Raw genomic sequence first — 26,603 nt, 5'->3', positions numbered from 1 at the left:
CAGGAGGAGTTGGGTTCAGCAGCCAGTCAGGAAAAGGTTGCTTGGGAAGAGCATCAGTTTAAACTAGAAATTCCTGCCCTCTCTTCTCTCTCCCAAGGACCCTGAATTGGGGTAGTATAAAGGGACAGGAATAACCAATTATTGATCGCCTCCAGTGAGTCAGGCACTGTTCAAGCCTCCTCACTGTAGAGGAGAGGTACTCGGTGAATTCCATCACCACAGCCCCTCACACCCAGCCCACCCCGCCCTCCCCCTCGGCTCAGCCCAGATCAGGTGTCCCAATCCTACGTGCTTAGGGTTCTCTGTGCTCTCCCCTCATTGCATTGACCACCCGTGTAATTAAATAATTATTTGTGCAATTGACATTTTCACGCCTGCTCAACTGAAAACTCCATGAGGGCAGGGACCGTATAAGTCTTGTTTTTCAGTGTATTCCTAGAGCCTAGCACAGTGCTGACAAAGTCATAGCAATTCATTAGGTATGTACCGAGCAAACATAAACTTGAATGCCTGAACGGACGGACAAGTAGCAAAGCTGGATACAAACCCAGAGCTATCTGGCTTTTGGAGACCTGTCTGACGTTTCAGAAGCGCTCTCCTCATACGCTCGTGTGCAGGGCTGTGACTCGCTGCCAGCGCCACCCTGTGACCCTGCCCCACCGTGCACAGAACTTTGAGTGTTTCTCCCGCAGTGGGAGTGATAGCTGCCCTTCTCCAGCCAGCACCTTTTACCCAGTTTTACTCGTCCCCAAAGATGTCTGTAAAATTGTTGGAGTCGATGGATCCAGTCTGAGGCTGCTGGTGGTAGTTGGAGGAAAGTGGGAGGAGGCACTGGATTTAAACCAGACCAATTGTCCTTGTGGGCATTTAGCCTCAAGTCTCAATGGCCTTAATAGAAAGTGGCGGGAGGTGGGGGTGGGGTGATGAATTGGGAGATTGGGATTGACATGTATACACTAATATGTATAAAATAGATAACTAATAAGAACCTGCTGTATAAAAAATAAATTAATTAAATTAAATTTAAAAAATTAAAAAAAAAAAAAGCACCATTTTCTAGCACACTTTGCCAGGAGGCTGCAAATGAGAAAATGCTCTGTAGGGGATCTGGGTCAGGAAGAGTGAGTGGGTGAAAGGGAAGGAGGGAAAAGCAAGACATGACAACCTTTAGGGAAGCAGAAATAAAAGTCTAATGTGGAAACGGCTAAAAATAGACGGCATGGGCTGTTAGGCTGCGTGCAAATCCAATGCTAATTACATGGAAATTAATCACAAGTCCTAACGTCCCTGTGCCTTGCTGTGACCCCTGGGGGGATGCCCTGCTGCAGGTGTCTCCCCTACACCCTTGAGGAGGCCTAACAGTGCCTGCTTCACACCCAACTCTTGCCACTGCAGTGGGAAAAGCTGATAGGAGGCTAAAAATACTAACAATAGAAATCTGATTTCTTCTTCCAGACAAAAAGCCTTGGCATCCACAGGAGGAAGAAGTGTTCAGGCAGCATGTGACTGGTTGGTATGAAATAAATAAATTGAGAAAATAGCATGTAATTAACTCTAAGTGTAGGTGGATGAGCAGGGCTGTGCAGCCTGTCTCTAATGGACCCTTCGGGGGCGGGGGGAGGGCGAGGAGCCCAAAGACCACGTGACAAGCCTGTGTATCAAGCCATTTGCCTCCTCTGTCCTGGCCCCAGAGTGTGCTTTCCTCAGAGCTGTCGAAAGAAATTCAGAGCATTTCCAAGACAGAGAGCCTCTGTCATGATATCCACCCCCTCCTCCACGCACTTAAAGATCCATCCTAGATATCGGGCAAATGGATTTAGAAATATCCTACTTACTTACCTTAGAGGATATCGCTCCCCAGGGCCGACCCCACAAGGCGACCCTCCAAGCTTCCCTCATCTTTGGAGGCACATGCGTTTAATCACAGATGGAGCTGGAGGGGCAGGCCGGGCTGGAGCAGTACTGGTGGCCTGGGAAAGGATTTTGGGTTGATCCGAAACGCTTCCTGGGGAGCGGCCTTAGGATTTTTTAGGGAGTCGTGGGATGCCCATGCGATAGGACAGGCAGGAGTAGAGAAGTTGGTGCATCTGAGGGTTGGTTACAAAGTGTGAGCTTCGAGGGATGGATTTTTAAAGTACAAAACTGAAAACCCTCCCGCTCGCGGTGCTTGGCGGGGTGAAGGCTGCCCAAGATGGACCTTGATGTCAGTTCTCCCTTTGCTTCCGTGGTTCTCAAGTGAGGCGTGCTCAGCACCCCTCTCTCTGGCAGGTTGTTCTCCCACGTCGGCGACCCCTTCCTGGATGACCCTCTGCCCCGGGAGTACGTCCTCTACCTCCGCCCCACCGGCCCCTTAGCGCAGAAGCTTTCCGACTTCTGGCAGCAGTCGAAGCAGATCTGTGGCAAGAACAAGGCGCACAACATCTTCCCTCACATCACCCTCTGCCAGTTCTTCATGGTGAGCCGCAGCCCCCCACCCCGGAGCGCCTGCATCCCTCCAGCCCCGGGGATTGGAGTCAAAGCTGGGAGCCTCTCAGGATGTGGGCAGAAACAGTCACGGGCTCCAGAGTTGGGTGAGCCTTTGAGGAATCAGTGAGGTCCACGGCTGCTCACCCTGGTCCTCTTTCTAACACCTGCCGAGGCCTCGGAGCACGCCGGGTCTGGTGTAGCATCGTGATGACCGTGTGCTCCTCAGGACCCAGGGGACGAGCCTGACCCACTGGGTGACACACTGGTCCGGTAGCCACAAGGGGAATGGATTCTCTAACCTAGCTTCTCCTGTCTGTCATCTCCCTCCCCTCTCACGAGGAAGGAGCAGACATTAGAGGGCTGGGGATGAAACACGTAGTCTACAGATGGGGGGAGCGACTTTAGCCTCCTGCACACCATCCGCAGGTTTTGCCGTGCTAGATCTTTCTAGAGATGGCTAGGATACCTTTCTCCTGCCATAGTTACCTAGCCCATAATTCTAGCTGTCATGAAGCTTATGCAGAGACTGAATCAAATCCCTCTCGTTCCAATAAATGTAAACATATTTCATCTACTTTGGTTCTCTGCAGAGATGGAGAAGAATTGATGCGTCCAGCTATAGTCACAATGAAGCAGAATGGTAGCATTTTAAGACAATATGTTTTTCTAATATTGGGGGTTGTTTTTTCCAGAATCTCATTCATATTCTCCCCCACCTCCACCTTTTATAGGTGAAAATATGTTCCTAACACCTTCTCTTTTACCATTCATGCTGAAAATTAAAATGATGATCATTTCCTGTTAGTCATCCAGGATCTTTCTCAAAAGCATTCAGAGTTTTAGACACTCCCATTCTTTCTTCTAGTGCTCTGGGGAGGCGGGGGGAGGGGGAGGATATTGCAGCTCTTGGGACCTCATTCTTCCCAGGTATCATGGGGGTGGAGATAGAGTCAACTTTGGATCATGTAAGCGGAATAGAAAAGGCACAAACGATGCAAAACTGTAGAAAACACAAAAACTTATCGTGGGGTGCTGTACACTCTCTTGGCATGTCCCTCATGCTTGCTTTCTGCTGGACCAGCCCTACTGCATTCTGGCGGGGCTCAGAGGAGCACATCGGAGCAGGGAGAGAGGGAGGGGAGAGGTTGTCCATCGTTCCAGTTTAATTGACCAGTTGGATAATCCGTTTCCAGATAACTGGGAGGCGGCAGGTCTTCTCCCTGCTCACAGACAGGAATGATGGTTCACTTAGCAGCCTGCAGCTCTGGGCAGAGGATGCCAAAGCTAAGTAGCGGCAGACATCTCCCCTTGTCTCTGAACGAAGCCTCTTGTTTCCCTGCCAGTGTGAGGACAGCAAGGTGGACGCCCTGGGGGAAGCCCTGCAGACCACCGTCAGTCGCTGGAAATGTAAGTTCTCAGCCCCGCTGCCCCTGGAGCTCTATACCTCCTCCAACTTCATCGGCCTCTTCGTGAAGGAAGACAGCGCAGAGGTCCTCAAGAAGTTTGCCGCCGACTTTGCTGCGGAGGCTGCCTCCAAAACCGGTGAGCTGCCAGCTGCCAGGCCTGCCCCGGGCCCTGGGAATTGGAAAGTCGGGAAGGAAAGGGACAGGAAATGATTGTGGAGGAGGAGGGTGGAGTCGGGAGGTAGAGGGTCCTGCAGGAATGGGCAGAACATGCCCAAGAACACAGCCGTTTCCTGCAGGACCCCACACCTCTTGCCCCTTTAAAAAATATTCAGCTACAGTTCTGCTAACCTCCTTGAGAGCAGGTCCAGTGCCTACTCCCTGACACCCACACTGAAGGTACATAAATGACTGTTCCCACTGAACTATAAATGTGTTCCTTTGCAGCCCCACCATCTCCTCCCTGTTCAGAAATAAGAAACTTTTCTGTGTGTGGTTTTTTTTGTTGTTGTTTTTTTGGCCACGCTGCCTGGCTTGCAGGATCTTAGCTCCCCGACCAGGGATTGAACCTCGGGCCCTCGGCAGTGAAAGCACGGAGTCCTAACCACTGGATCACCAGGGAATTCCCAAGGAACCTTCTTTTCCTCCTCCAAACCCCCATCCCAGGCAGGTGTTAATCTGGGTCTCCCCATCCCCTCCGTGTGGACCGAGGTCTTTGCTCAGGGGGTCCACAGCACAGAGAGTAGAGTGGAACCACTTAGCATCCAGTAATAATCAAATCCACTGAGCCAACACCTTTCGACTTTCTGAAGCCCAGTAGACAGGCCCTTAAGCCTCAAAAGGGCCCCTATCTGCCCCTTTACAATGTCACCTGCTCTTTGCATGGGAGGTCTCCGTTCAAGCTAACAACTGAGGTTTACCGTCAAAGGAATCAGTTTGGAGGGACTCTCAGGATGTGTGCTGACTTAAAGGTGGGCAGCGGAGAGACGACGGGACAGGAGGCAGAGGTTTGCAAAGTCTTCCTGTGTGACTGCGGGTGCAGACAGCTCCCTAAGCTCCGCAAGGGCCTCGCCTGCCGTGGGACAGACAGACAATGGGTGGGGGAGTCTTTCTGGTCCCTTTAGAATGAAATCACAATCAGCAGGTATTTATTGGGCACCTACTGTGTGTTTGTCCATGAGGAATGCAACAGGGAAGAAGAGGTGGTTTCTCCAGGCACCGTGTCATAAGAGCTGTGAGAAGAGAGGCCATCATCCCGCCATGAGGTGATGGAGTGGGGCCCCCTTCACAGAAGAAAGGACAGTCACCCCGGGAAGACGCTGATCCAGGGGATGGGAATAGGGCCCCGCAGGAGGGCAGGCGGCATGAGCACAGGCAGGAGGGAGCAGGGTGCTGGGACCAGTGGGGCCATTGCCCTGTCCAGAGCGGAGGGCGTGAGCTGCCCACCCGGGTCCTGAGTGTTGAACGCAGTGCTGGCAGAGGCCCCAGCTGGCCAGCCCTGCCCTTTGCTCCCTGGGCTCCTGACCTTTGGCCTCCACCTCACCTGCCTGTGTCCCACTCTGCTCTTTTCATCCCCAGCTCTCGGGGCCTTTTTCTCAGTGGCCTTTTCTACCAGAAAACCCCCAAATAGGGCTCAGGACCCTAGGAAGAGTGTGGTGAGGGCCCAGCATCACTGAACAGGATCCCAGCGAGGTCTCTACGCTCAGAGGAACCCGGGCCCGTAGGTCACCTCTGTGCATTGGGAGCCTGGTCTCCTTAGACGCCCCACCTCCACCCCTTCATCCCCAGGGACTTGTCTCTGCTCTCTGACTTCGGTGGAGCCTGCCCCCTTCACAGGAGCATAAAATTTCAGAGACATGGCCTCATAGGCAGATTATTTCCTGTTCCCATCCCTCCACCTCAGGGAAATGGCTCTTTTCATCCCACAGTAGCTATTGTCAAAACCACTAAAACTCCCACAAGAACCAAATCTAATGTTGTAGCCACAAAACCCAAATCATTCACAAGTGAGTAAAGCAGGTCTCAGCCAGGACGCGGCCAGTTCATAAAGCGCGTATCGAGGGACAGGCAGGCGGGCCCTTTGCCGGGCGAGCCAGTTCCTCCCCAGCCATCTGAGTCCTCTGCAAGGACCGGTTGGCTTGGCGGGCTTCTCGGCCCCGGTGCGGCCCCCTGCTGGTGACTCGGAGAACTGGGTGGCCCAGTGTGGAAAGCGGGCCAGCAGGTCTTTGCCCTAGAACTTGTGTCGTGGTACTCAGAGGCGTGGCAGACCCAGATTCCGTCAGCGAGTAGATGAAGTGTCATCCTTGATGGTTTAAGGAGATTTATTCGTGTGTCTTCATTCATTTAACAAACACTGAAAGCCCGTGGGGTGCTGAGCACGGGTTGCGGGGTAGTGGGGTTATAATCCATGAACAGGACACAGAGCCCTCGCCTCGGGGGGCTTACACCAAAGAAACGCATGCAGTATAACAGAAGAAGTACTCAAAACCACAGCCCCAACTTCTACAATTCTTCTACCTCTGTGCGACTTGAGCAAGCCCCTTAATTTCTGGAATTCCCTAAATTCCCTCTAGTTGCATCTTCTTTGGTGTTTGAGCTTGGACAGTAGATAAATCTCCCTCACTGAAAGACGGACAAAAGACAAATAAAAGCTCTTGCCTTGTGTAGGTAGGCTGGTTTCTTTTGTTTTGCTTTTTAGGGTGTTTTAGAATAATAGTCTGCATACTTTAAACCTGTGGTATTCAATCGGAGTGATTTTTGCTCCATCTCCCCGCCAGAGGTCATTTGGCAAGGTCTGGAGTTGTTTTTGGTTGTTAAAACTTGGGGGGTGCTGCTGGCATCTAGTGGGTAGGGGCCAGGGTTGCAGCTAAACACCCAGTAATGCACAGGGTAGCCCCCATAACAAAGAATTATCTGGTCCAAAATGATGTTGAGAAACCCTGTTTGAAACTTTGAAAATAATCCATCTTTTCCCCTCATTTCTCCATCAGAGCCACCCAGAAGCTAAGAGGCTTGATTTCAAAACGAAGGCAAGATAACCTTGGGAGTCCCATGATGACAAAATCTGCTCCTTATTTCCACATAAATTAGCTCATCCCTTTAGGTCTCGGTTTCCTCGTCTGAATGGTGGAGCCAGTGACACTCACCTGGATTTGTTGTGAGCAGCTGCCAATCAAAATGATTGTCTCTCAGCTGGTCCAGAAAAGCCAGACGTGTGGCTCTTTCTCTCTCAGACTGTGGGTTTTTACCCCCCACCCCGCTTCTTATTCCACTGCTGTGAAGGAGAGAAACAGGTTTTGTCTGACCGAGGGACTCTGTCCTCTGCTATTTGGGAAACAGATTTATCGGGGCACCGTTCTGTGTTTTTCCTTGTCTTCACCATCGAGATGCAACAGCTGCCTCTTTCCTTCCTTCTTCCAGAAGTGCACATAGAGCCCCATAAGAAGCAGCTGCACGTGACCCTGGCTTACCACTTCCACGCCAGCCACCTGCCCACCCTAGAGAAACTCGCCCAGAACATCGACGTCAAACTCGGGTGCGACTGGGTGGCGACCATATTCTCCCGGGATATCCGATTTGCTAACCACGAGGTAACGTCTCACTGGGGCTCCTGACTCTGCCAGGGGTGCCGGGGTGCCATCAGCACCAGTAGCACTTGCTGCTGTGGGGAGATGGACACCAAAGGGAAGTCATGCCCAGGAGTCATCTGGCCTGGAATTTCCTCCAAGCACTGGCCAGCTCACTGGGCAGCTTTGAGCTTGCATCTCTTGTCTCTGGGTCCCAAGTGGCTGAGCTGTGCAATATCCCCATTGTTCTGTCTGCCCTGCCAACTGGAATGACATAGAAATGAAATGGGAGAATAGATAGAAAAGCATGTTGATAAATTTTTTAATATTCTATCAGTTCACAGTATTAACAGGTAGAAGACACCATCCTGATCTTAGGTGAGGAGAACACCTAAATACAAAACAAAAACCCAAACAAACCCTGAACGCATAGCTAACGGATATTTGCTGAGTATCTATGGCATGCAAGTTACCATGGAACATACTAAAATTTTATTTTATTTTTTATTTTATTTTTGGCTTTGTTGGGTCTTTGTTGCTGCACATGGACTTTCTCTAGTTGCGGCGAGCAGGGTCTACTCTTCGTTGCGGTGCACGGGCTTCTCATTGCGGTGGCTTCTCTTGTTGCAGCAGGCAGGCTTCAGTAGTTGCAGCACACAGGCTCAGTAGTTGCGGCACACGGGCCCTAGAGCGTTCGGGCTTCAGTAGTTGTGGTGTGTGGGCTCAGTAGTTGTGGCTTGCGGGCTGTAGAGCACAGCCTCAGTAGTTGTGGCGCACAGGCTTAGTTGCTCTGCAGCATGTGGGATCTTCCCGGAGCAGGGCTCGAACCCATGTCCCCTGCATTGGCAGGCGGATTCTTAATCGCTGCACCACCAGGGAAGTCCCTAGAATTTTAAAATGTGGTCCTATCCTCAACGCATTTGAGTCTAGCAGGGAAGAGAGAACAGACACATATGAAATGAAAGCACAGACCACATACTGTGAGAGTTTGTGTGCATCACATGGGAGACCTGAGAGGGACAACTGAATTCCAGGACAGGCAGAAAGATTGGCATGGTCCTGGCATCCTTCTTTTGAAGGAATTGACATTGCTTTCCAGGACAAGCACGTGCCATCTCTGAAGAGTCTTATTGTCCTTTTTGTCCTGAAGGAGAAGCTGAGACATAGGGATTCAGTGGCTGGTCCAAAGCTAAAGAACAATTTAGGACCAGAACTGAAGCCAGAAGCCAGGGGTTCTGACCAATAAAGACGTGCAGCCCATCTAAAAAAAGACCACAGAGTTTGCAAAAATTGTCATCCAGTTTAACTACATTTACGAAACATACGTATAAATTGTTTCCTAGTTTTTCAGCAGCAAAAGAACTGATATTTTGTTAGTTTACATAGCCTTTTAACATCTGTTTTAGATGTTTTTTTAAAAAATATGAAAAAGAGTTAGAAATTCACGGTCTAGGCCAGGCGACCTCATCGTTGTTTTGGAAGTGTTTGGAAGAGCCAACCCGTGACAAAGGTCCAGGACAGGGCGCGGGGCCCGAGAGTGTCAGGGACGTGCAGATTTGTCTGGCTCTGCTGATGGGAATGTCATGTCCTCCTTCCAAGTCATTTGATGCAAGTTTCTGTAAAGACACAGCAAGGAGACTGGGCTTAATCTTACTTCAGAATTCTGACATCTCCTGGACTTGCTTAGCATGAGCCCTAAATAGAACAAGAGAGGTGTGGCTGATTGGATTCCTTCCGAGGGCAGAGAAAAAGAAGTCAAGGGTGGCATGCCAATGGACCATGAGAAGTCACCTTTCTAAGAGAAGGAAGGTGGCGATGGAATTTTCCAAGGAATATCTTCTAATCAACACTGCCCTCCAGTTAACTCAGAGGGTAATTGCTTTTCTGCCTGACCCACATTCTGCTCAACTGGCAGGGAGGGAAAGAGGCAGCTAGCACCCACATGAATTATTTTCTAAAAATAACATGGCCTCTTTTTATCTCTTATTTGTAAAAGCTCATTTATTACTGTTCCTCCTGATAAAGCTCTCCGTCTGAGGTCATTTGGCTTTAGCTGTGCCCTCCTGCATATGTAAACCTCTACTTGCCTTCCTCCTCCTCCTGTGCCCAGGAGGCAGGATTGATTAACTGATCCAGTGAGGTGACAGATGTCCGGAGAAGGCCAGTGGTTTAGGCAAGGACACTCAGCAAGTGATGCTTCGGAACCCTCTGGGGTCTCACCCCTCTGCTGTTCAGATGCTCACTTGATGTGGGCTTGCAAATGCTTGCTTGTACTTCACACCATCTCTTCCACGTTAGTGATCCCAGTGTGCCATGCCAGTTTTATGTGTCAAGCACTAGAAATCTAGAGGAAGGACAGAGTTACAGAAAAAGCATAAATTTTGGAGTTGGGCACACACGGCTTCAAATCCTGGCTCCCTCACTTTAGCGGTGGTTAGATTCGCTTTTACAACTTCTAGAAAATAATCCAGTCCTTAGTTCTCTCGTGTGCAGAATGCCGACGATATTTTGCTGGACTGTCGCATGAACTAGAGGACATATGGAAAGGTCCTACCATAAGAGCCAGCACAGAGTGGGCATAGCGACAACGACAAAATTGCCACAGCTGTTATTGTTACTGAGAGTAAAACGGGCTTCAAAGGCAAAGAGGGTCAGTTCCTGTCATCACATGGGGCTGTACCTGCCCTTCCCAAGATGTCAGTCAGCAAACTTTGAGCTTAGTCTCCAAGTAGGAAGGGAGGGAAAACATACTTGAGACAGACTCGAGTGCTTACAAGTGGATGCTAAACATAAAAGAGTATCACATAGGACAAAACGAGGCACATGAGCTGAGATCTCCCAAACTTGGGCTGACTTTTGCACATGCTTTTGGTAAGTGGGAAAGGGCTATGGGGACCTGGGCACCGGTTATAATTTGAGATTTGCTGCAATACCTTGATTTTGTTTTTTATTGATTATTCGATAAATCAAAGCTCCTTATTGTCCAACTACTCTCTGCCTAGGACACAGTGTCCCCTCTGCTCCTTTCTGTGCCTCGATCTCCCTGGAGATCGCCTAGAGCTAGAATACTTACCCCAGCGCCCTCAAGTGAAAGGAGGAATGAGTTCTTCTCCCAAGTCATTTTTGAGGTTCTCAAAGAAAAGACACTTCTGCTGAGTCAAAGGCATCATTAGCCAGGACTGTGCTGCCCTTGAGTGTCTAAGGAATCCGAGTTGAGTTTAGACTTGTTCCCCGTGACTTGGTGCCTCTCTCCACCCTGTTCCAGGGAAAGGAATGTTCCTTTTGTTGTCTCAACACATACCTAGCCTATAGATTTAAGAGATTGCTTGTGAATATTTTTTTTCTTTAAGCTGTTTTAACAACCCAGCAAAAAAAACCTTCCTGGTTAGTGTGGAAACATGGTTTGAGTGAGTATGTGGCAGAGGAGTGGGAAGGCGATGGGATGGAAGAAGATCTAGAGCTGAAGGGGACATCAGAAATCCAGTGGAGCAGGTAGTCAAGTTCTGTGCATTATCATGTTCATTCTCTGGGGGAAAAAAATCATATTTTTACTGGCTCCTCTCATTAGCAACTTCCAGAAAGAAATTCTTTATGACATGCTCTGATGTATCAGCTTGACCCCAGTGAGCTGATTAGCTCACAAGCCTACCCAGCACAGGATTCAGGGGTCAGCATCAGCTGGACGGAAAGATAACCCCTTGAAAGCCAGCCATCATGGGTCAATAGAAATAATTATGCTCCTCCTGTGTACCAGAGTCCTCAGGAGTTTTCTTAGGTTGTCTCATTTAACTTTTACAGTCCAGGTAGCATTTGACAGATGAGAAAACAGAGGCCAAAGTTAAAAACCTGTACGCGGGAACCAGAATATTTTGCCTGCCACTAGTAGCTTCAAGATCAAAGGAAAAGCTGATAAAACAGCCCCTCTTAGCCCTTGTGAAACACAGAAAATATTTTCCTTACTATTGAGGTCTCCTGCTGTTAACAAAAATGTAGTAAAATAAATGTTTTCCGAAGTATCTTCATGCCTATGCCTGTGATGTTTCTATATACCACGAAAGGAGGCAAAAAGTGGAATAAATCAGCCAAGTGGCATAGCCTGAGGTTGGCCCTGGGGGCTTTTTCTGAGCCCAAAGAAGGAACACGTGGTCTCCATCTGTTCACTGACAAAAGCTGGTTACAGACATGACACACTGATGGCTGTGAAAGATATTTTTCTTTCCAGGCCTTTGTTAAAAATGGAGGTTTAAAGAAAGCTTTTTTTTTTTTTAATTTATTTATTTTATTTATTTTCTTTTTCACTGCGTTGGGTCTTCGTTGTGGTGCACGGGCTTCTCATTGCGGTGGCTTCTCTTGCAGAACACGGGCTCTAGGTGCACAGGCTTCAGTAGTTGTGGCACGTGGGCTCAGTAGTTGTGGCGCATGGGCTTAGTTGCTCCGCAGCATGTGGGATCTTCCTGGACCAGGGCTCGAACCCGTGCCCCCTGCATTGGCAGGAGGATTCTTAACCACTGTGCCACCAGGGAAGCCCTAAAGAAAGCTTCTTGAAGGCAGGGACCATGTCTTGTTTAAGCCGCTGAGTTACGTGGAAAGGAGAACACTTCATTCCCAAAGCCTTCCCAGGGGAGTCTCTCCATCTGGGCATCGGTGACATCTGCATGGAAGACTCCCTTCCCATGAGTTGCATTTCCAGGGTCTATTATGGCACCTACCCCGGCAGACGGAGCAGAGAAAACTAGGTCCAACCCCGTTTGTATAGAAGTTTACTGGAGGGCCTACAGTTTTACAGATGAATTTCTAAAAACCGTATCTTTTGAAGCAAAGACATGCCTGAAGGAAAGTCTGGAGACAGCCAGGAGCACCAGCACATACTCACAGTACCCTGAAAAGAGAAAAAACGCCTTCTGATCTGAATCCAGATCTCCTCAGAGCCTGCAGACCCCAGGGGCACCTGTCAATGTCAGCTTCTGGACGTGTGCCGTGTTAGAGCAGAGCGCACAGACCGGCCCTGGAGGCGCTCAGAAGAACGGGTCAGACGTGGGCCTCATGCATCCCTCTCGTCCTTTTTCAGACGTTACAGGTGATCTACCCCTACACCCCGCAGAACGACGATGAGCTGGAGCTGGTCCCTGGGGACTTCATCTTCATGTCGCCCATGGAGCAGACCAGCACCAGCGAGGGCTGGATCTACGGCACGTCCCTAACCACAGGCTGCTCCGGACTCCTGCCTGAGAACTACATCACCAAGGCTGACGAGTGCAGCACCTGGATATTTCATGGGTAAGCAGATGCTAAGTTCTTTGCCTGCTGCTTTTCAAAGAACATTGCGGACTTCGAGGAGGTGGCAGGGAAACAGACTTGATCCTGGACAGGCAGGGCAGCAGTAGCAGTAAATGAAGTCCGAGGGGGAAGAAAGCCCTATTGGTTCCAGACTTTCAGGGAAGGGCTGAGCTGGGGCATGAGAAAAATGGGAGATGGCTTGCCCTGCTTCACTCTGCCTGCCCCATTGGATGTAACATCTGTCTGAGTTCCTGACTGGAGACTAAACTGAGGCCTCAGTGTGGGTCATCCCAGCACTGAGTCTTTATGGCTTTGGGGCTTCTGTCCACTCTTTCTTGGGTCATTGCACAGAGGGGTCTGACTCCCCAGAGAAGCAGGACAGATTCCCACTATGCCAGCCAGACCAGTAGTGAAAGGATTTGCAAGGGTCAGGAAACCTAACCGCCCCTCACCGTGACGTGACCTTGAGCAAGTCCTGAGACTTGGCATGTGAATGCCTAGATGACAGAGACCATTTCTGTGGCAATGGGCAACTGCCAGAGCCTTAGAAAGGCAAGCGGTCCCTTCCCCACCCAAGTTTTCTGTAGAGTGATAGCGTTCCACCCATCCCTCACTCCTGCTTTGCCCCCAAACCAACCTGGTCCCATGTTGAGTGTGACCTGTGTTGTATGACCAGCTTTGTCCTGAGAGAGAGGTGCCTTTTGTTCCTCTTTTATGTTTCTTAATCGGAGAAGTTCAAAGCCAGCCCTTCCCTGGTGCACTCGGGCATCTGGCCAGGGTGTGCATGCCGGTTTGTTTTTCCTCCCTCTTGTTCTTGCCATGTGCCAACGTGACTGAGCGCCGGAAGCTCTGAGCACCAGCTGCATGGTGTGTAACACTGCTTCTCTTGTATGACAGTAATAACAGAGACGGGCAATTTCAGTGAGTGTTTTGCCTGGAGGGAGAAAAGAAAAGACGGTCCCCTACCCTGGTTAGCAGCAAGCAGATAAACCACAAACCCAGAGATGGGAAGGAATATCTTCTTCCTTGATAACTGCCTCCCCAGCAACCCTTCCTCTTCCTTCCCCATCCCATCCCCACCCCCACCCAATGAACATCCAGCATTTGGGGGCACAGATTGGAAGGTCAAAGCTGCCTCGTGTTCCCGAGACCTTTGCTTTTTTTTTTTTTTTTAAAGTATTTATGTATTTATTTGGCTGTGCCAGGTCTTAGTTATGGCACGTGGGATCTAGCTCCCTGACCGGGGATGGAACCCGGGCCCCCCTGCACTGGGAGCACTGGACCACCAGGGAAGTCCCCCCAGACCTTTGCTTTTTCAGAAATGTTTCTAAGTTGGGTTTCCAAAGTCACCGTTTTATCCCTGTAAAAAAAAAAAAAAAAAAAAAACAAACGAAGCATACGTGAAGAAACGGAGAGTCAAAAGATTATTTGATGATATACAGCTCCCAGATCACATTCTTAAAAGTAGGGCTCCCTGTGGGAAGAGTATGTGGGAGAAGTTCTGCTGACCCGGTTCAGATCTGTGCATCTAAACCCACTCTTGCCCAAGTTAGAGCTCAGCTGAAACTGGGGGGATCCTCGGTGACCTCAGTGCATGGATCCCAGGGAGGTCTGTGTGTCATCTCCCTTTATTTTGAGAGATTACTAGTGATGTTATTTCCCTGGGAACCATGTCTGAAATTTCACTATCAGCTGCCACAGCCAACCCGGCTGAGAGTGGGGGAAATACTAATATACTAGGTGTTAGGACATTGTAATTAATAATTTGAGTTTTTATTCCAGTAGTCTTAGATTCAAATCCTGACTCTCCCACTCACCAGCTGTGTGACCTTGGGCAACTAACATGACCTCTCTGAGCCTCAGTTTGCTTATCTATGAAATGGAGATGATAATTGCATTTCCCTTATAGGCGTGTGTGAACACTGCTGTAAAGGACTTAGCTTTATGTGGATCAGTGCCGTGTATAAAACAGCACTGAATCTACAAGAGCCATTAGCTTTATGGTTATTTTTTTTTTTCCTAACTTGTCTTTTCTAGTCCTCTCTTACATGCTTGTCAAATTAAATGTCTTCCACAAAAGCGATCCTATAGAAGAACTGCACTTTCCTAATTAACCCCAGAAGTGGAAATGACTCAGAGAGGCAGGGCCCAGCTGCTATAAGACAGCCTTGTTTCACCCCTAACGACAGGTAGCCTGGGGGAGGGAGAGCCACGGGGTCCTCAAGCATGACCTGGCCGACTTGATGGGAAGTTGCGGAGGGGATTCAAGCAACAAGTAGGGACTTGGGGTCAGCAGCCCTTCACAACTCTTCCTCCCCTGTCCTCAGTTTTCCGAGTCCCTCCTAAGGAAATATTTTCCTACCACCCTTATTAGAGCACCCTGCCTGGTTCTGAGTATCTCCAGATATGTATCAATTGGTCAAAGCCCCACCATGTCCTCTAAATTGGGGTAAGCTGGCCGGCCCTGCTCGGCTGACACACAGCCCTGATGTGTCCTAGGGAGGTGCCAGTGTCTCCCCGATGCTTGAGAAGATGTTCCAGGCGTCAGGTGCAGCTTTCTCCCTACTCTGCACTCAACATGAAGCATCTGACTATTGTCTTACTGGAACTGACGGCCCCAAACTGCCTCAGTGAGTCGGGGCCTTTGATTACAGTGACAGTTGAGAAGAGAAGGAGGCTGGCAGTCTCGCTGCCGGCTGAGCTGAAGGAGAGAGAGAAGGGATTCTATCAGTGTCTTCACAGCTGTAATAAAGTAAAGAAATTAGGGAACATGTACAAGCAAGATGTCAGGATGATTCCATATATCCAGACATCTCAGGCCCTGAAGCTTTGATGAATCAGACAGTGAAACTGAATTTTCTTTAACTGTGTGATGTTTGGGAGGGTCTCAGTTTAAAATAAAGGAAAACAACCAGCCTATTAGACTGTGTGAATGGCACAAGATTTCCTTAGAAATAAATAACCCAAAAAAATTAAAAAATAAAAAAATAACCATAAAGCTAATGGCTGTTTTAGATTCAGTGCTGTTCTATACATATGGAACTTTACCCTAGTTGTAAAGAAGCAAGAAATCTAAAATTTAAATGCTCTCCCTTGACGCTGCCCAGTGATGCAGCAGGAGCTGTCTGTTGGATTTGCCTAACACCATAGTTGAGTTGCAGTGTTTATTAGATAAAGCTTTTTGGAGGCCTTACTAATCAAAATAATTTAAACACAGCATGATTTGCTGCGTGTCTTTCAGCAAGACCTCTTTTGGGGCTTCTGTAGTTACAGTGTTACATCCAGAAATGAGAGCTCTTGGCTCAAAGCTCTACACATCTGGTGAGAATGGTCTCCTCTGGAAAAATGCTGTATTTAATCATCTTGTTGGAGGTATGATTGAGATGGGGGAGGGGTTTGGAAACGGAAGGAGGTAGAGTAGGGGGTAATGGGCAAAGGTTTCCTTGACCATTAGGAGCCACAGGCAAAGTGGTGGAGACGGTCAAAATCCTCCCTCTCATTTGTCAGTTCAGATGGAAATCACCATGGAAAAGATGAAAGGCAACAGGAATTGTTTATTCCTTTGAGCCAGAAAAAAGAGCTGGAAACAATGGTACAAAATTGATACCTCATTATTCTGCAGCATGCTTTGGGTGCCAGCCACGCCTGTGGCATCCTAATAAGCACAGAATCACAGGCCCCATCCCTGCCCAGAGGGATGAACGCATCTGTTCCAAGTACAGAAATCCATCCACCACTAATTTATTAACTGCAAGACTTCAGTATGAAACAGGATGTTCCTTATAAAAATATCAAATCACTATGTTGTACACTTGAAACTAGTATAATATTGTTAGTTAATTATACTTCGATAAACAATTTTTTAAAAAGATGTTCCTCTGCAAGCATGGGATGCCCCCTGCTCAGCTTTCCCAACCATTGCACTGCCCCAGGGAGTGTTTCCTACTCATTCCCACAGTCCCGTTGAGCCCAGGGATGAAATGCTGATGACTTCTGGCCAAAGCAGTTAACATCTTCCTTGTCTTCCTCTGCAGTTCTTACTCGATCTTAAATACATCATCTTCCAACGTGCTCTCATTTGGGGATGGCATCCTGGAGAGGCGGCAGTATGACGACCAGGGCCTGGGGGACACGACGCCCCTGACCATCATCTGCCAGCCCACCCAGGTAAGGCTGTCAGGGCCACCTCCTCAACTCTGCTCAGGATTCGCTGAGCACCTTTTTACTAAGGAAGAGGCCTTGCCCTTGCTGCCCCCAAAGGGTTACCTATCTCTCAGGGCACAAGAGCCTAAAAGATATATACAAATTTCAGGCTAGGAAGAGTCAGATGGGTGGTGCTGACAGTGACCACCAGCATCTGGGTCTAGGCTGGTAAGGAAGGCTGCTCTGCAGAGAGGATGGCGTGTTATCTGTAAAGCAGTAACACAGTTGAGCCTTGAACAACGCGGGGGTTAGGAATGCCGACCCTCCATGCTCCATACAATGGAAGATCCACTTGCAACTTACAACTGGCCTTCCACCTACCCAGTTTGGTTCCTACATATCCACAGGTCTGCATCCTCAGATTCAACACACTGTAGATTTTATTGTAGTATTTACTTTTGGGGAAAAATCTGTGTATTAGTTGGACCTGCACGGTTCAAACCCAAGTTGTTCAAGGGTCAACCGTATCTAATCTATTTTACAGGCCATTGTGAAGATTAAAGGAAATAAGGATATGGTTCTTAGCACAGTTCCTGGCACACAGTGAATGCTCAATGTATGTCTGATATATGCCAGAAAGGTTACAGAATGGAGGAGTTTGTAAAGTGTATGTACTGTATTGGCAAATGTGAAGCCAGTAGGAGCTGGCAGCACCGAGGAAGCTGGGAACAGCTGACTCCATCAGAAAGAAGGAACATAGAAACATCTGTAAGGATCCACGCAGTAGTTATAGAAACCAGAGCCGTTTGGACAAGGCTTTGACTAGACTTGCCAATTTCATCACCCAGAGGTAGCAACTGCCCTCCCCGAGCCACTTCTGGGAACACCGTCTTGCGTACAGCCAGACAACAGAGCCTAACCTGCGATTAGAATAGGTAAAGCGGGACCTCCTGGCCGGAGTAGACTTCGGACCACCACACGGTGGAGATGAGGCAGACGTATTTGTGGTAATAAAAGTCCTCGCTCCCTGAGGAAGTTGATGAAGCATCTCGTTAGGGGAAGAAGCTGTCCCACTAGATGGCTGTCTCTCCATACTGGCTAATTTTGCCTCTGAGCTGTAACTCAGGTGGTCTTCGTGTTTCAGTATTGGCCAGATACTAATCCTACCAACAGCAGCGGCAGTAACAATAAAACCATTTTCATAGCCCTTCTTATTTTGCAAAGCACCTTCAAGGCATCTCATCTGAGCCTCAAAATAACTTGCGAGGTCAGTCATTGAGGCTTACCACCCCCATCTTATAGACAGGCCAACCTAAATCCGAGGTAGTGAAGGGGCTTATCCCAATCAAGCATTAGTGAAACTTGTTCTAGAGCCCAGCTCACCTGGCACCCAGCTCTGAGACGTGTCTACTTTCTTGTGTGCTTCCCCACTTATAGCCTTTCTTTCTCTGCAGCCTCTGAGGATCAGCAGCCAGCCTGGCCCTCAAAAGAGATGCCTCTTTGTGTGTCGGCACGGTGAGAGGATGGATGTAGTTTTTGGGAAGTACTGGCTCTCCCAGTGCTTCGACGCCAAAGGTCAGTAATCGGTGGGCCTGTTCAGCATTGGCATACCTATCACGGCCTCTAGGGGGCAGAGTCAAGCTACTTTTATCTAGATGGAGTCGTTTATGGTTACTTGTGGCGTAGAAAATGCCTGTCATCTGTTACATCGTAAGTCCTTCCTGATTGTCTGGAGTGTTAGGCGAGAGAGAAGTGTTCTTGCCCCCATTCTATAAACGCGGACACCACAGACCAAAAAAGGCAGATGTCTCGCCCCACAGCCACATGGCAAAGTCAGAGGCAGAGACAGGTGCCTTGATTCCATGACCAGACCTCCCTCTAGTAAGTCACCCTAGCTCATTTTGGTTCCATTTTCATTTGGGTGGCATGTTTAAGATGATAGGGAGGCTTGCACATCAGAGAATCCTACCTGCTTTAGGGTGTCTGGTTGTTACTTTCACTTAAAAACTATCTCTTGTCACTTTCGTCAGCGGAATGGAAGCATGGATTCCCAGACACACTACTAAAGGAGGAGGTCAGCTGCAATATTTTCCAGAGAGCTCAGTTCAGTCTCTGTGGCCAAAAAGGAATGAAAATGGAGGGGCTGGCAGGACCAGCAATGGAAGCCCTAAGGAAATAAGAAACTCATGTCGCCTTGGCCTGACTTTTCTTTCCAGGTCGCTACATACGCACTAACCTGAACATGCCTCATAGCTTACCTCAGCGGAGTGGTGGTTTCCGAGATTACGAGAAAGATGCTCCAATCACCGTGTTTGGATGTATGCAAGCAAGACTCGTGGGTAAGTAAGTGTCCTGGAGTGATCACACAGCCTTTCCTGGCTACTTCTTCCAAAGACTGGCTCCAGTGGGTATGCCAGAATGCTGCCTAGGGCTTTCCTACAAGTGCTATATTTCCTCAATTCAAAAGGGATTTATTACGTAACCATTAGGTTCAGGGCACTGGGTTGGTTTGCCAAAGTGAACAAGGTGTGATCCCTATCAAGGGGCAGATGGTCCAGTGATGGGGCAAGGTCAGGCCTGGTGCAGCAGACAGGTTAGCTTCTAGCGCAAGGATGAGGAGAAGGCAACCCAGGGGTGGCTGAAAATATAGAGGCCAGCCAGTCTCCAAGATGCTCAGTTCTTTGCAGGTCTAGTCCATACCTGCCACACAGAGCCAGCTGCCTTGTCCTGTTCAATCATTTAACACACATCAGTTGATCACTTACCTTGTGCAAGGCACCACGCTAGGTATTGGGGACCTAAGCTTGAGTCCCCACCCTCAGCGAAGCTTGTAAGTGGATAAATAATATAGAGTATTCTTGTTACTCAAGAATAGAACTATGTACAAAGTATCATGGGAGTACAAAAGAAGACATAAGAGGAGAATAGAGTAGAACTTAGCAGGAAGGTGGGACGGCATCTCAGTGGGAGGATCAACATCAAGTCATAGACGTGAGAAGCAGCATCCAGAGTATGGAGGAAACAAGCTGTCTTGTTTCTAGAGCATCGACTGTGAGCAGGGCGAGAGACAAGGCTGGCAGGATGGAGACAGACAAGTTCGTGGAAGACCTTGACCACCATGTTACGGCATTCAGACTTTATCCAGGAGAGAAGAACAGGCATTTTACTGCTTGTTAGGACCAGAGAGAGAGAAAGAAAACAGACAAGAAGGGTGTGTCCCTTGGTCTTTTCATAGAAACACCGGTCAGGAGAGTTGTTGAAAATGAGACTGAAACTGCTGGCCCTGTGTGAGCACCCACCCGGAAAGAGAGGTTTGCAGGGTCTGTCTGGCACCCTCTCCAACACTGAGAGTCAAGTTGAGGCTTCATAAATCATCGGACTGATTCTTCTCTGGCTTCCTTTGCAGGTGAAGCCTTATTAGAGAGTAACACCATCATTGACCATGTCTATTGCTCCCCGTCCCTGCGCTGTGTCCAGACTGCGTACAACATCTTGAAAGGTAAGACTTGATAAAGGTCAGCTAGTCCGTACCTCCGTCTCCAGGCAACCTGACACAAATTATCCTACTCAGGAGACATTAGCTAGTTGAAAGCCTTGAATTTGAAATGTTTAGCAAGGATTCTTTTGGAAGATGACTTTGCAAAAGTCCCCAAATCATACTCTGGCAGCAGAAGTGAGATCAAGAGAATATACAAATACCGTTTTTCTTGAAAATGTAAAGCTCTCTTCGATGAATTAGAGGCTTGTAAAATATTGTTCGCTGGCAGTAATTTAGAGCCTACAGAGCGTGATCCTTTTTTGTTTTTTTTCTTTGTTTCCTCCCGCTCTGCTCTGTTTGCCTCTTTACAACAGGGAACGGTGCTCCTAGGTGTCTGCAAATCTAAATCACCCTTGTTTCTTTAGTTAATTGGAATAAATTCAAAAGTACCATTGTTAAAAAGATATTCAGCTTCTACCCTAAAATCCGTGGAAGCTTGTGTTACAGGAATCTCCATTCTCATTTCACTGGAAGGAAAACTAGGAGAAACAGGGTTGACTGTTTACTTATACCAAACAAACAAACAAGCCAGAAAAAGCTGAGCCAATAAGGAAATTACACTACATTTGAGACTTCTATTCGTTAACCTTAAGTAAGCCAGAATGCATCTATGTATTCAAATGCATTATCTATCAATCACATTTGCAAGGAAAAACTGGGCTAAATGCAATACAAAGAGTTAAACAGGGACAGGTCCCACCCTGAGGACAATTACACACTCACAAAACACAGGACTTGTGCACTGGCATTGGTAAATATTCAACACTGGATTTTCTAGTAGAGAAAATGAACAATGTATATGATACGCAAATATAATGTAAGCTATTGTAAAATAGTGGATGCTAAGAATTTCTGAAGTTTCTTGGCAAGAACATCTTGGAACCTACTTTAGAAAGAGGAATTATAGTAGTCACAGAACTGTAATAAATTATATGGATAATGACTTTTTCTTTAACCAGATACCATTTAAAGCCAGCATACATCCTGGTGATGTGGCCAGAATATTAAACTCACGTGTTTATAACACAAAAATTAAAAACCCTTGTCCAAACCTGCATGCTTTTACCTTCCTTAAGCTATATATAGCATCTGATAGGAAAGAGAATAGAAGATTTATGAGCATTTTTGTAACAATTTGGCCTCTAATTTACTTTTCCACTGAGAACATAGTAATACTTCCTTCATCTTCATTTTATTTTCCCTCTAAGGTTTACAACAAGAAAATCACTTGAAGATCCGCGTAGAGCCTGGTTTATTTGAGTGGACAAAATGGGTTGCTGGGAACACATTACCTGCGTGGATACCTCCATCAGAGTTAGCTGCAGCCAACCTGAGTGTTGATACAACCTACAGGTAACCCTCTGAAACTGCTGTTTCCTGAGGCCAATGTGGAAATACTCTTCTCCACCAGGCCAGGCTAATTAAGGAGATGAAGGGCCAGATGTAGCCCATGGCCAGTTAGCCATATTGGTGGAAGTCAAGCTATGATTTAAAAAAAAAAAAAAAAAACAAAACTGGAGAAAGCCAGCATTCCCTTGTATTTGGCATTGGTGTGGGGTATGTCTCCCGTCACACGCACTAGGGTTTTCTGACTTTACTACGTTGATTTCAGTGAATAATAAAACCACTTCGCATGCCAGGAGCACACACCAGCTAATGATAAAGCAGTTCAGGAGCCTGTTGGGAAATAAGGGAAATGACGGTGTCTTGCCTTGGATTGTCGCTTTCGATTTTTCAGAGCATTTTTAATTATGATGTTCATTCATTATTGCTATAACCCCAGGATGGAGGCAAGCCACTCTCATAGATGAGAGAGTTCTGTGGCCTGCCTAAAGTTAGTTATACGTGTAGTGGACACATCTGACAATAATAATAACTAACCTTTATTGATCATTCTCTGTGTGCCAAACACTGTGTAATCTGCTTTATAGTAGTCCTTTGCTTTTTCCATTAGACTATTATTAGAAGAAGTGTTTGTAGATTGTAACATAGTTACATTAACCATCAAAAATCCACTCAGAGCTTCTTAGTGACATGATAAAAAAATGCTTTTTGTGTTCTTTATAGCAATATTTATTTTAAATATTTTTAGTAAGCGATGATATTTTTCTCTCTAACCCCTGTATTTGGTTTAAATATTTTTGTTTGTTAGTTGTTCTTATTAAGAAGTGTTTAAAATATATCTGATTATCTTGTCAGTGCGCAATAAAGTTTTAGGTTGAGCATTAAAAAAAGAAAGAAAAATCCACCCAGACATTTGTAAAATGTCTTTGAAGAAGGACAGATATTCACAACCATTACAGTGGGGAATTAAATGCATTTCTTAAAACAGAGTTTGGAACAAGTGACCAGTATAAGCAAAACTTTCTTCCTTGTGCTATCCCTTGACCTTTCATTTCAAATACGTACCCAAACCTCAACTTCTTGCCTTAAAGGAATGAGCATTCCTCAAAAATAAGATTAAATCAATCAATCGGATCCCCTACTGAAATAATTCACATTTTGTCCTATCTACTCTATGGCCACTGTTTTTCTGTTCCTTGGGAAGCGGCAATAAATTATTGTCCCCATGCCAACAGCCATCACCCCTCTGCCCTGGAAAGAGAAAAAGTTACTGCCAACATTGGTAAAATGACTTTCCTCACCTACCACCCAGCCCCACCCAGGCCAACTATGCCTTCAGATTCCCCCTTAAGTGCATCCTGCAATTCTTCCCAAGCTATTTACAAAGGTCCCCAGACTCATTCTACCTGAGCCCTTCAATGCACACACAGACACATACCCCACCAGTAGTATGAACAGAAGGATGAATGCCAGGAACCTGGGGGTCAGGACGCGGTTCATATTCCAGATTTCCTTCTCCTCTACAAAAAAATCAAAGTTCTATTCAACCATTTTGTGTTGGGGGTGGTGGTGGTGGTGAGATTAAGCCTCTAATTCTATAAATCAGTCGTGAAATTCACCCATCAAGCATGTGAGAGGCACAACCCCTAGAGTCAAATTCACTCTGAAATTAATTATGTCAAGTGAGCAGGGCTTCTGAAGCAAGTAGTGGTGCCCAAATGATTGATTGAAGAAAAATGGTGATGTGCAGAGGGGCAAGAACCGATAGGCAGGGTATTATAAGTCAAGCAAGCACTGCTCATAGATCCCTCCCTGTCGCCTTGAACAGGAGGGAGGAGGGGCTGGAAGGTGGATTTAGGCTGGTGACCAATATCCAAGCATCAGCCACGGGCAACAAGACCCATCCTGGGGGCTGGGTGTAGAAAGCAGCCCCAGTGGAGCTAGGCGGGAAGGAGCAAGGCAGAAAAAACAAAATACACACCAGTTGGATGAGGCTTCAGAACAGGACCCTGCCTGGGGGAGGTAGGGAAAAGGGGATGGGGGAGCCATGGATCTGGAGTATTAGAGAGACAACAAATCACACTTTGGTGTGGGACTCAGGGCAGAAGCCTGCTCTATAGTCTGGACCAAAGTAGGCTGGGGAGAGGAGAGTATACACGGGAGAATACTATTCCAAGGGTACTCCCTGTGTACCCAGAGCTCTGGGTTCCAGGTCTAGTTGGTGGTTGGAGGCCCACCTGAGTCCCAGACTAGTACAGGGGTCCTGCAGGTGCGGCTAGAAGCAGGACGCAGCTGACAGGAGTGAGAGAGCTTTGACTGTCCCGTCCCCTTCAGGGCTCGTTCAAACATGGAAGCCATTCATAGGTTCCACTTCAAGGCAAGAGCTGATCAGGAGGAACTGGATTCTAGCATCTACCAGCTCTTCACTTACACAAATCTTGTACACTACAGTGTGGTTTCACCCTCGCAGTGACTCCCTGAACCAAACAAGAGGCCTTTTGTCACAGTGTGTATGTGTGTGTGTTGGGGGAGGTGTCCTGGGAACCCAGGTGACGTAAATGGTAATGGAACTGGATGAGAAGTAGGGATGGGAAGAAAGGGTTTGCTCCAGAACAACGAGGCACATCCCTAATGAGTGGGGATTCATGTCTCTCCCTATCACCCGGGGTGTTGTAAGATGCAGAAAGAAGGTTGTTTCCTAGGAGAAATAGTATGCTTGCAGAGAGAATGTTATTTAGATGAAGGCAAGTTACCTTCAGATGCAACAGCATCCTTCCTCTCCAGACAGTAAACCCAAGTGCACAGAAGGGCAGCTTTGGGGAGGGCACTGTCAGAAGCCATCCAGGGTGAAGGATAACTTTACAGGTATTAATCTCAGACACAGGTTCAAATCCGGGCTCCGAGAGTCGCTAATGATGTAAGCAAAGGCAAGTCAGCTGTAGCCTTTCTAAGCCTTAGTTTTGTCATCCATACACTCAGAATTTGCAAAAGCAAATTGCTAGGTGGGCTCTGTTCAAAGAACGCAAGTAGGGCGCTTTGCGCAGAGCCTGACACATGGGAACCTCTCAGTAAATCTCAGTAGCAGCAGCAGCAGCAGCAATGTATTCTGATGCAGATGCCATGAGGATTCACTTTGAGAACTCACTAGCACCTCCATGCACTGAATACCAACAATGAAAGACAAAATAAGAAAATAGAAAATATGTCATAGTTGCGCTCAAAAACAAGGTAAACATCTCATAGACCAGAAAACTAAATAGCAAAGGAAGGTGGAAGCAGACGGAAGTGACCGGGATTGAAGACATTCAGGGTCACCAGGATCGGAGGGCCCTGCTTCGACCATCCTCTCATATGCGTTTGTACATCGTGTCATAATTATCATTTACATCAATAGCTTACTCACCCCAACCACACACAGAGAGCTCCTCAAACATAGAAATTGGGTTTTCTTCATCTTTATGTTCCCTGTACTTCTCCAACTGCCAGGAGAAGTTGTGGTCTGTGGTCTTTATGTGGTCTGTGTTCAAACTAAGAAAGAAAAGGAAAGGCTGGTGAAGCGTTATTAGCTCACAAATCCAGTGGACCTAATATCTCCTTTAAAAATCTATCCTTACAACTCCCCATTTCATTTTATGAGACCAGCATTACCCTGATACCAAAGCCAGATAAGAATACTACAAGAAAAGAGAACTACAGGCCAATATTCTCAACAAAATATTAGCAAACCAAATTCAACAGCACATCAAAAAGATCATATACCAAGTGGGATTTATCCCTGGGATGCAAGGATGATGCAACATACAAAAATCAATAAATGGGGGGCTTCCCTGGTGGCTCGGTGGTTGAGCATCCGCCTGCCAATGCAGGGCACACGGGTTCGAGCCCTGGTCTGGGAAGATCCCACATGCCGCGGAGCGACTGGGCCCGTGAGCCACAGCTACTGAGCCTGCACGTCTGGAGCCTGTGCACCGCAACAAGAGAGGCCGCGATAGTGAGAGGCCCGCGCACCGCGATGAAGAGTGGCCCCCGCTCGCCGCAACTAGAGAAAGCCCTCGCACAGAAACGAAAACCCGACACAGCCATAAATAAAAAAAATAATAAATTAAAAAAAAAAATCAATAAATGTGATACACCACATTAGTAGAAAAAAAGATGATAAAAATTATATGATCATCTCAGTAGATGCAGAAAAAGCATTTGACAATATACACCATCCTCTTCATGATAAAAATTGTTCACCAGATTGGGTATAGAAGGAACATATCTAAACATAATAAAGGCAATCTATGGCAAGCCCACAGCTAACATCATACTCAATGGTGAAAGGTTGAAAGCTTTTCCTCTAAGATCAGGAACAAGACAAGCATGGCCACTCTCACCACTGCTATTCAACATAGTTCTGGAAGTTCTAGCCAGAGCAGTTAGGCAAGATAAATAAATAAAAGGCATCCAAATTGGAAAAGAAGAAGTGAAACTATCTTTGTTTGCAGATGACGTGATCTTATATATAGGAAATCCTAAAGACTCAGAAAATCCTAGAACTGTCAGAACTAATCAACAAATTCAGCAAAGTTGCAGGATACAGAGTCAATATACAGAAGTCAGTTGTGCGCAAAAATAAACTCAAAATGGATCAAAGACCTAAATGTAAGGCCGGACACTATAAAACTCTTAGAGAAGAACATAGGCAGAACACTCTTGGACGTAAATCACAGCAAGATCTTTTTTTTTTTTTTTTTAATTTATTTTATTTATTTATCTTTGGCTCTGTTGGGTCTTCGTTGCTGCGTGCGGGTTTTCTCTAGTTGCGGCGAGCGGGGGCTACTCTTGGTTACGGTGCGCAGGCTTCTCATGGCGGTGGCTTCT

General features: G+C 47.3%; 1 protein-coding gene across 4 annotated transcripts in view; it reads left to right on the top strand.

The window, feature by feature from the left end:
- Positions 1–26,603, top strand: part of UBASH3B (ubiquitin associated and SH3 domain containing B) — a 140,210-nt gene that overhangs the window by 106,778 nt on the left and 6,829 nt on the right. For 2 of the 4 annotated variants that reach the window (XM_068555222.1, XM_068555224.1), the window contains exons 2-11: positions 1,456–1,509; positions 2,269–2,455; positions 3,810–4,008; positions 7,290–7,459; positions 12,504–12,712; positions 16,747–16,879; positions 18,310–18,430; positions 19,072–19,194; positions 20,262–20,354; positions 21,602–21,746. In XM_068555222.1, the coding sequence (XP_068411323.1) occupies positions 1,456–1,509; positions 2,269–2,455; positions 3,810–4,008; positions 7,290–7,459; positions 12,504–12,712; positions 16,747–16,879; positions 18,310–18,430; positions 19,072–19,194; positions 20,262–20,354; positions 21,602–21,746 (1,434 nt within the window). Of the gene's footprint in view, positions 1–1,455; positions 1,514–2,268; positions 2,456–3,809; positions 4,009–7,289; positions 7,460–12,503; positions 12,713–16,746; positions 16,880–18,309; positions 18,431–19,071; positions 19,195–20,261; positions 20,355–21,601; positions 21,747–26,603 lie in introns of all 4 variants that reach the window. The other 2 variants (XM_068555223.1, XM_068555226.1) reach the window with 1 other exon arrangement.

This window comes from Eschrichtius robustus, chromosome 11 (assembly GCF_028021215.1).
Source record: "Eschrichtius robustus isolate mEscRob2 chromosome 11, mEscRob2.pri, whole genome shotgun sequence".
NCBI lineage: Eukaryota > Metazoa > Chordata > Mammalia > Artiodactyla > Eschrichtiidae > Eschrichtius > Eschrichtius robustus.
This window is presented reverse-complemented; position numbering and strand designations above follow the sequence as displayed.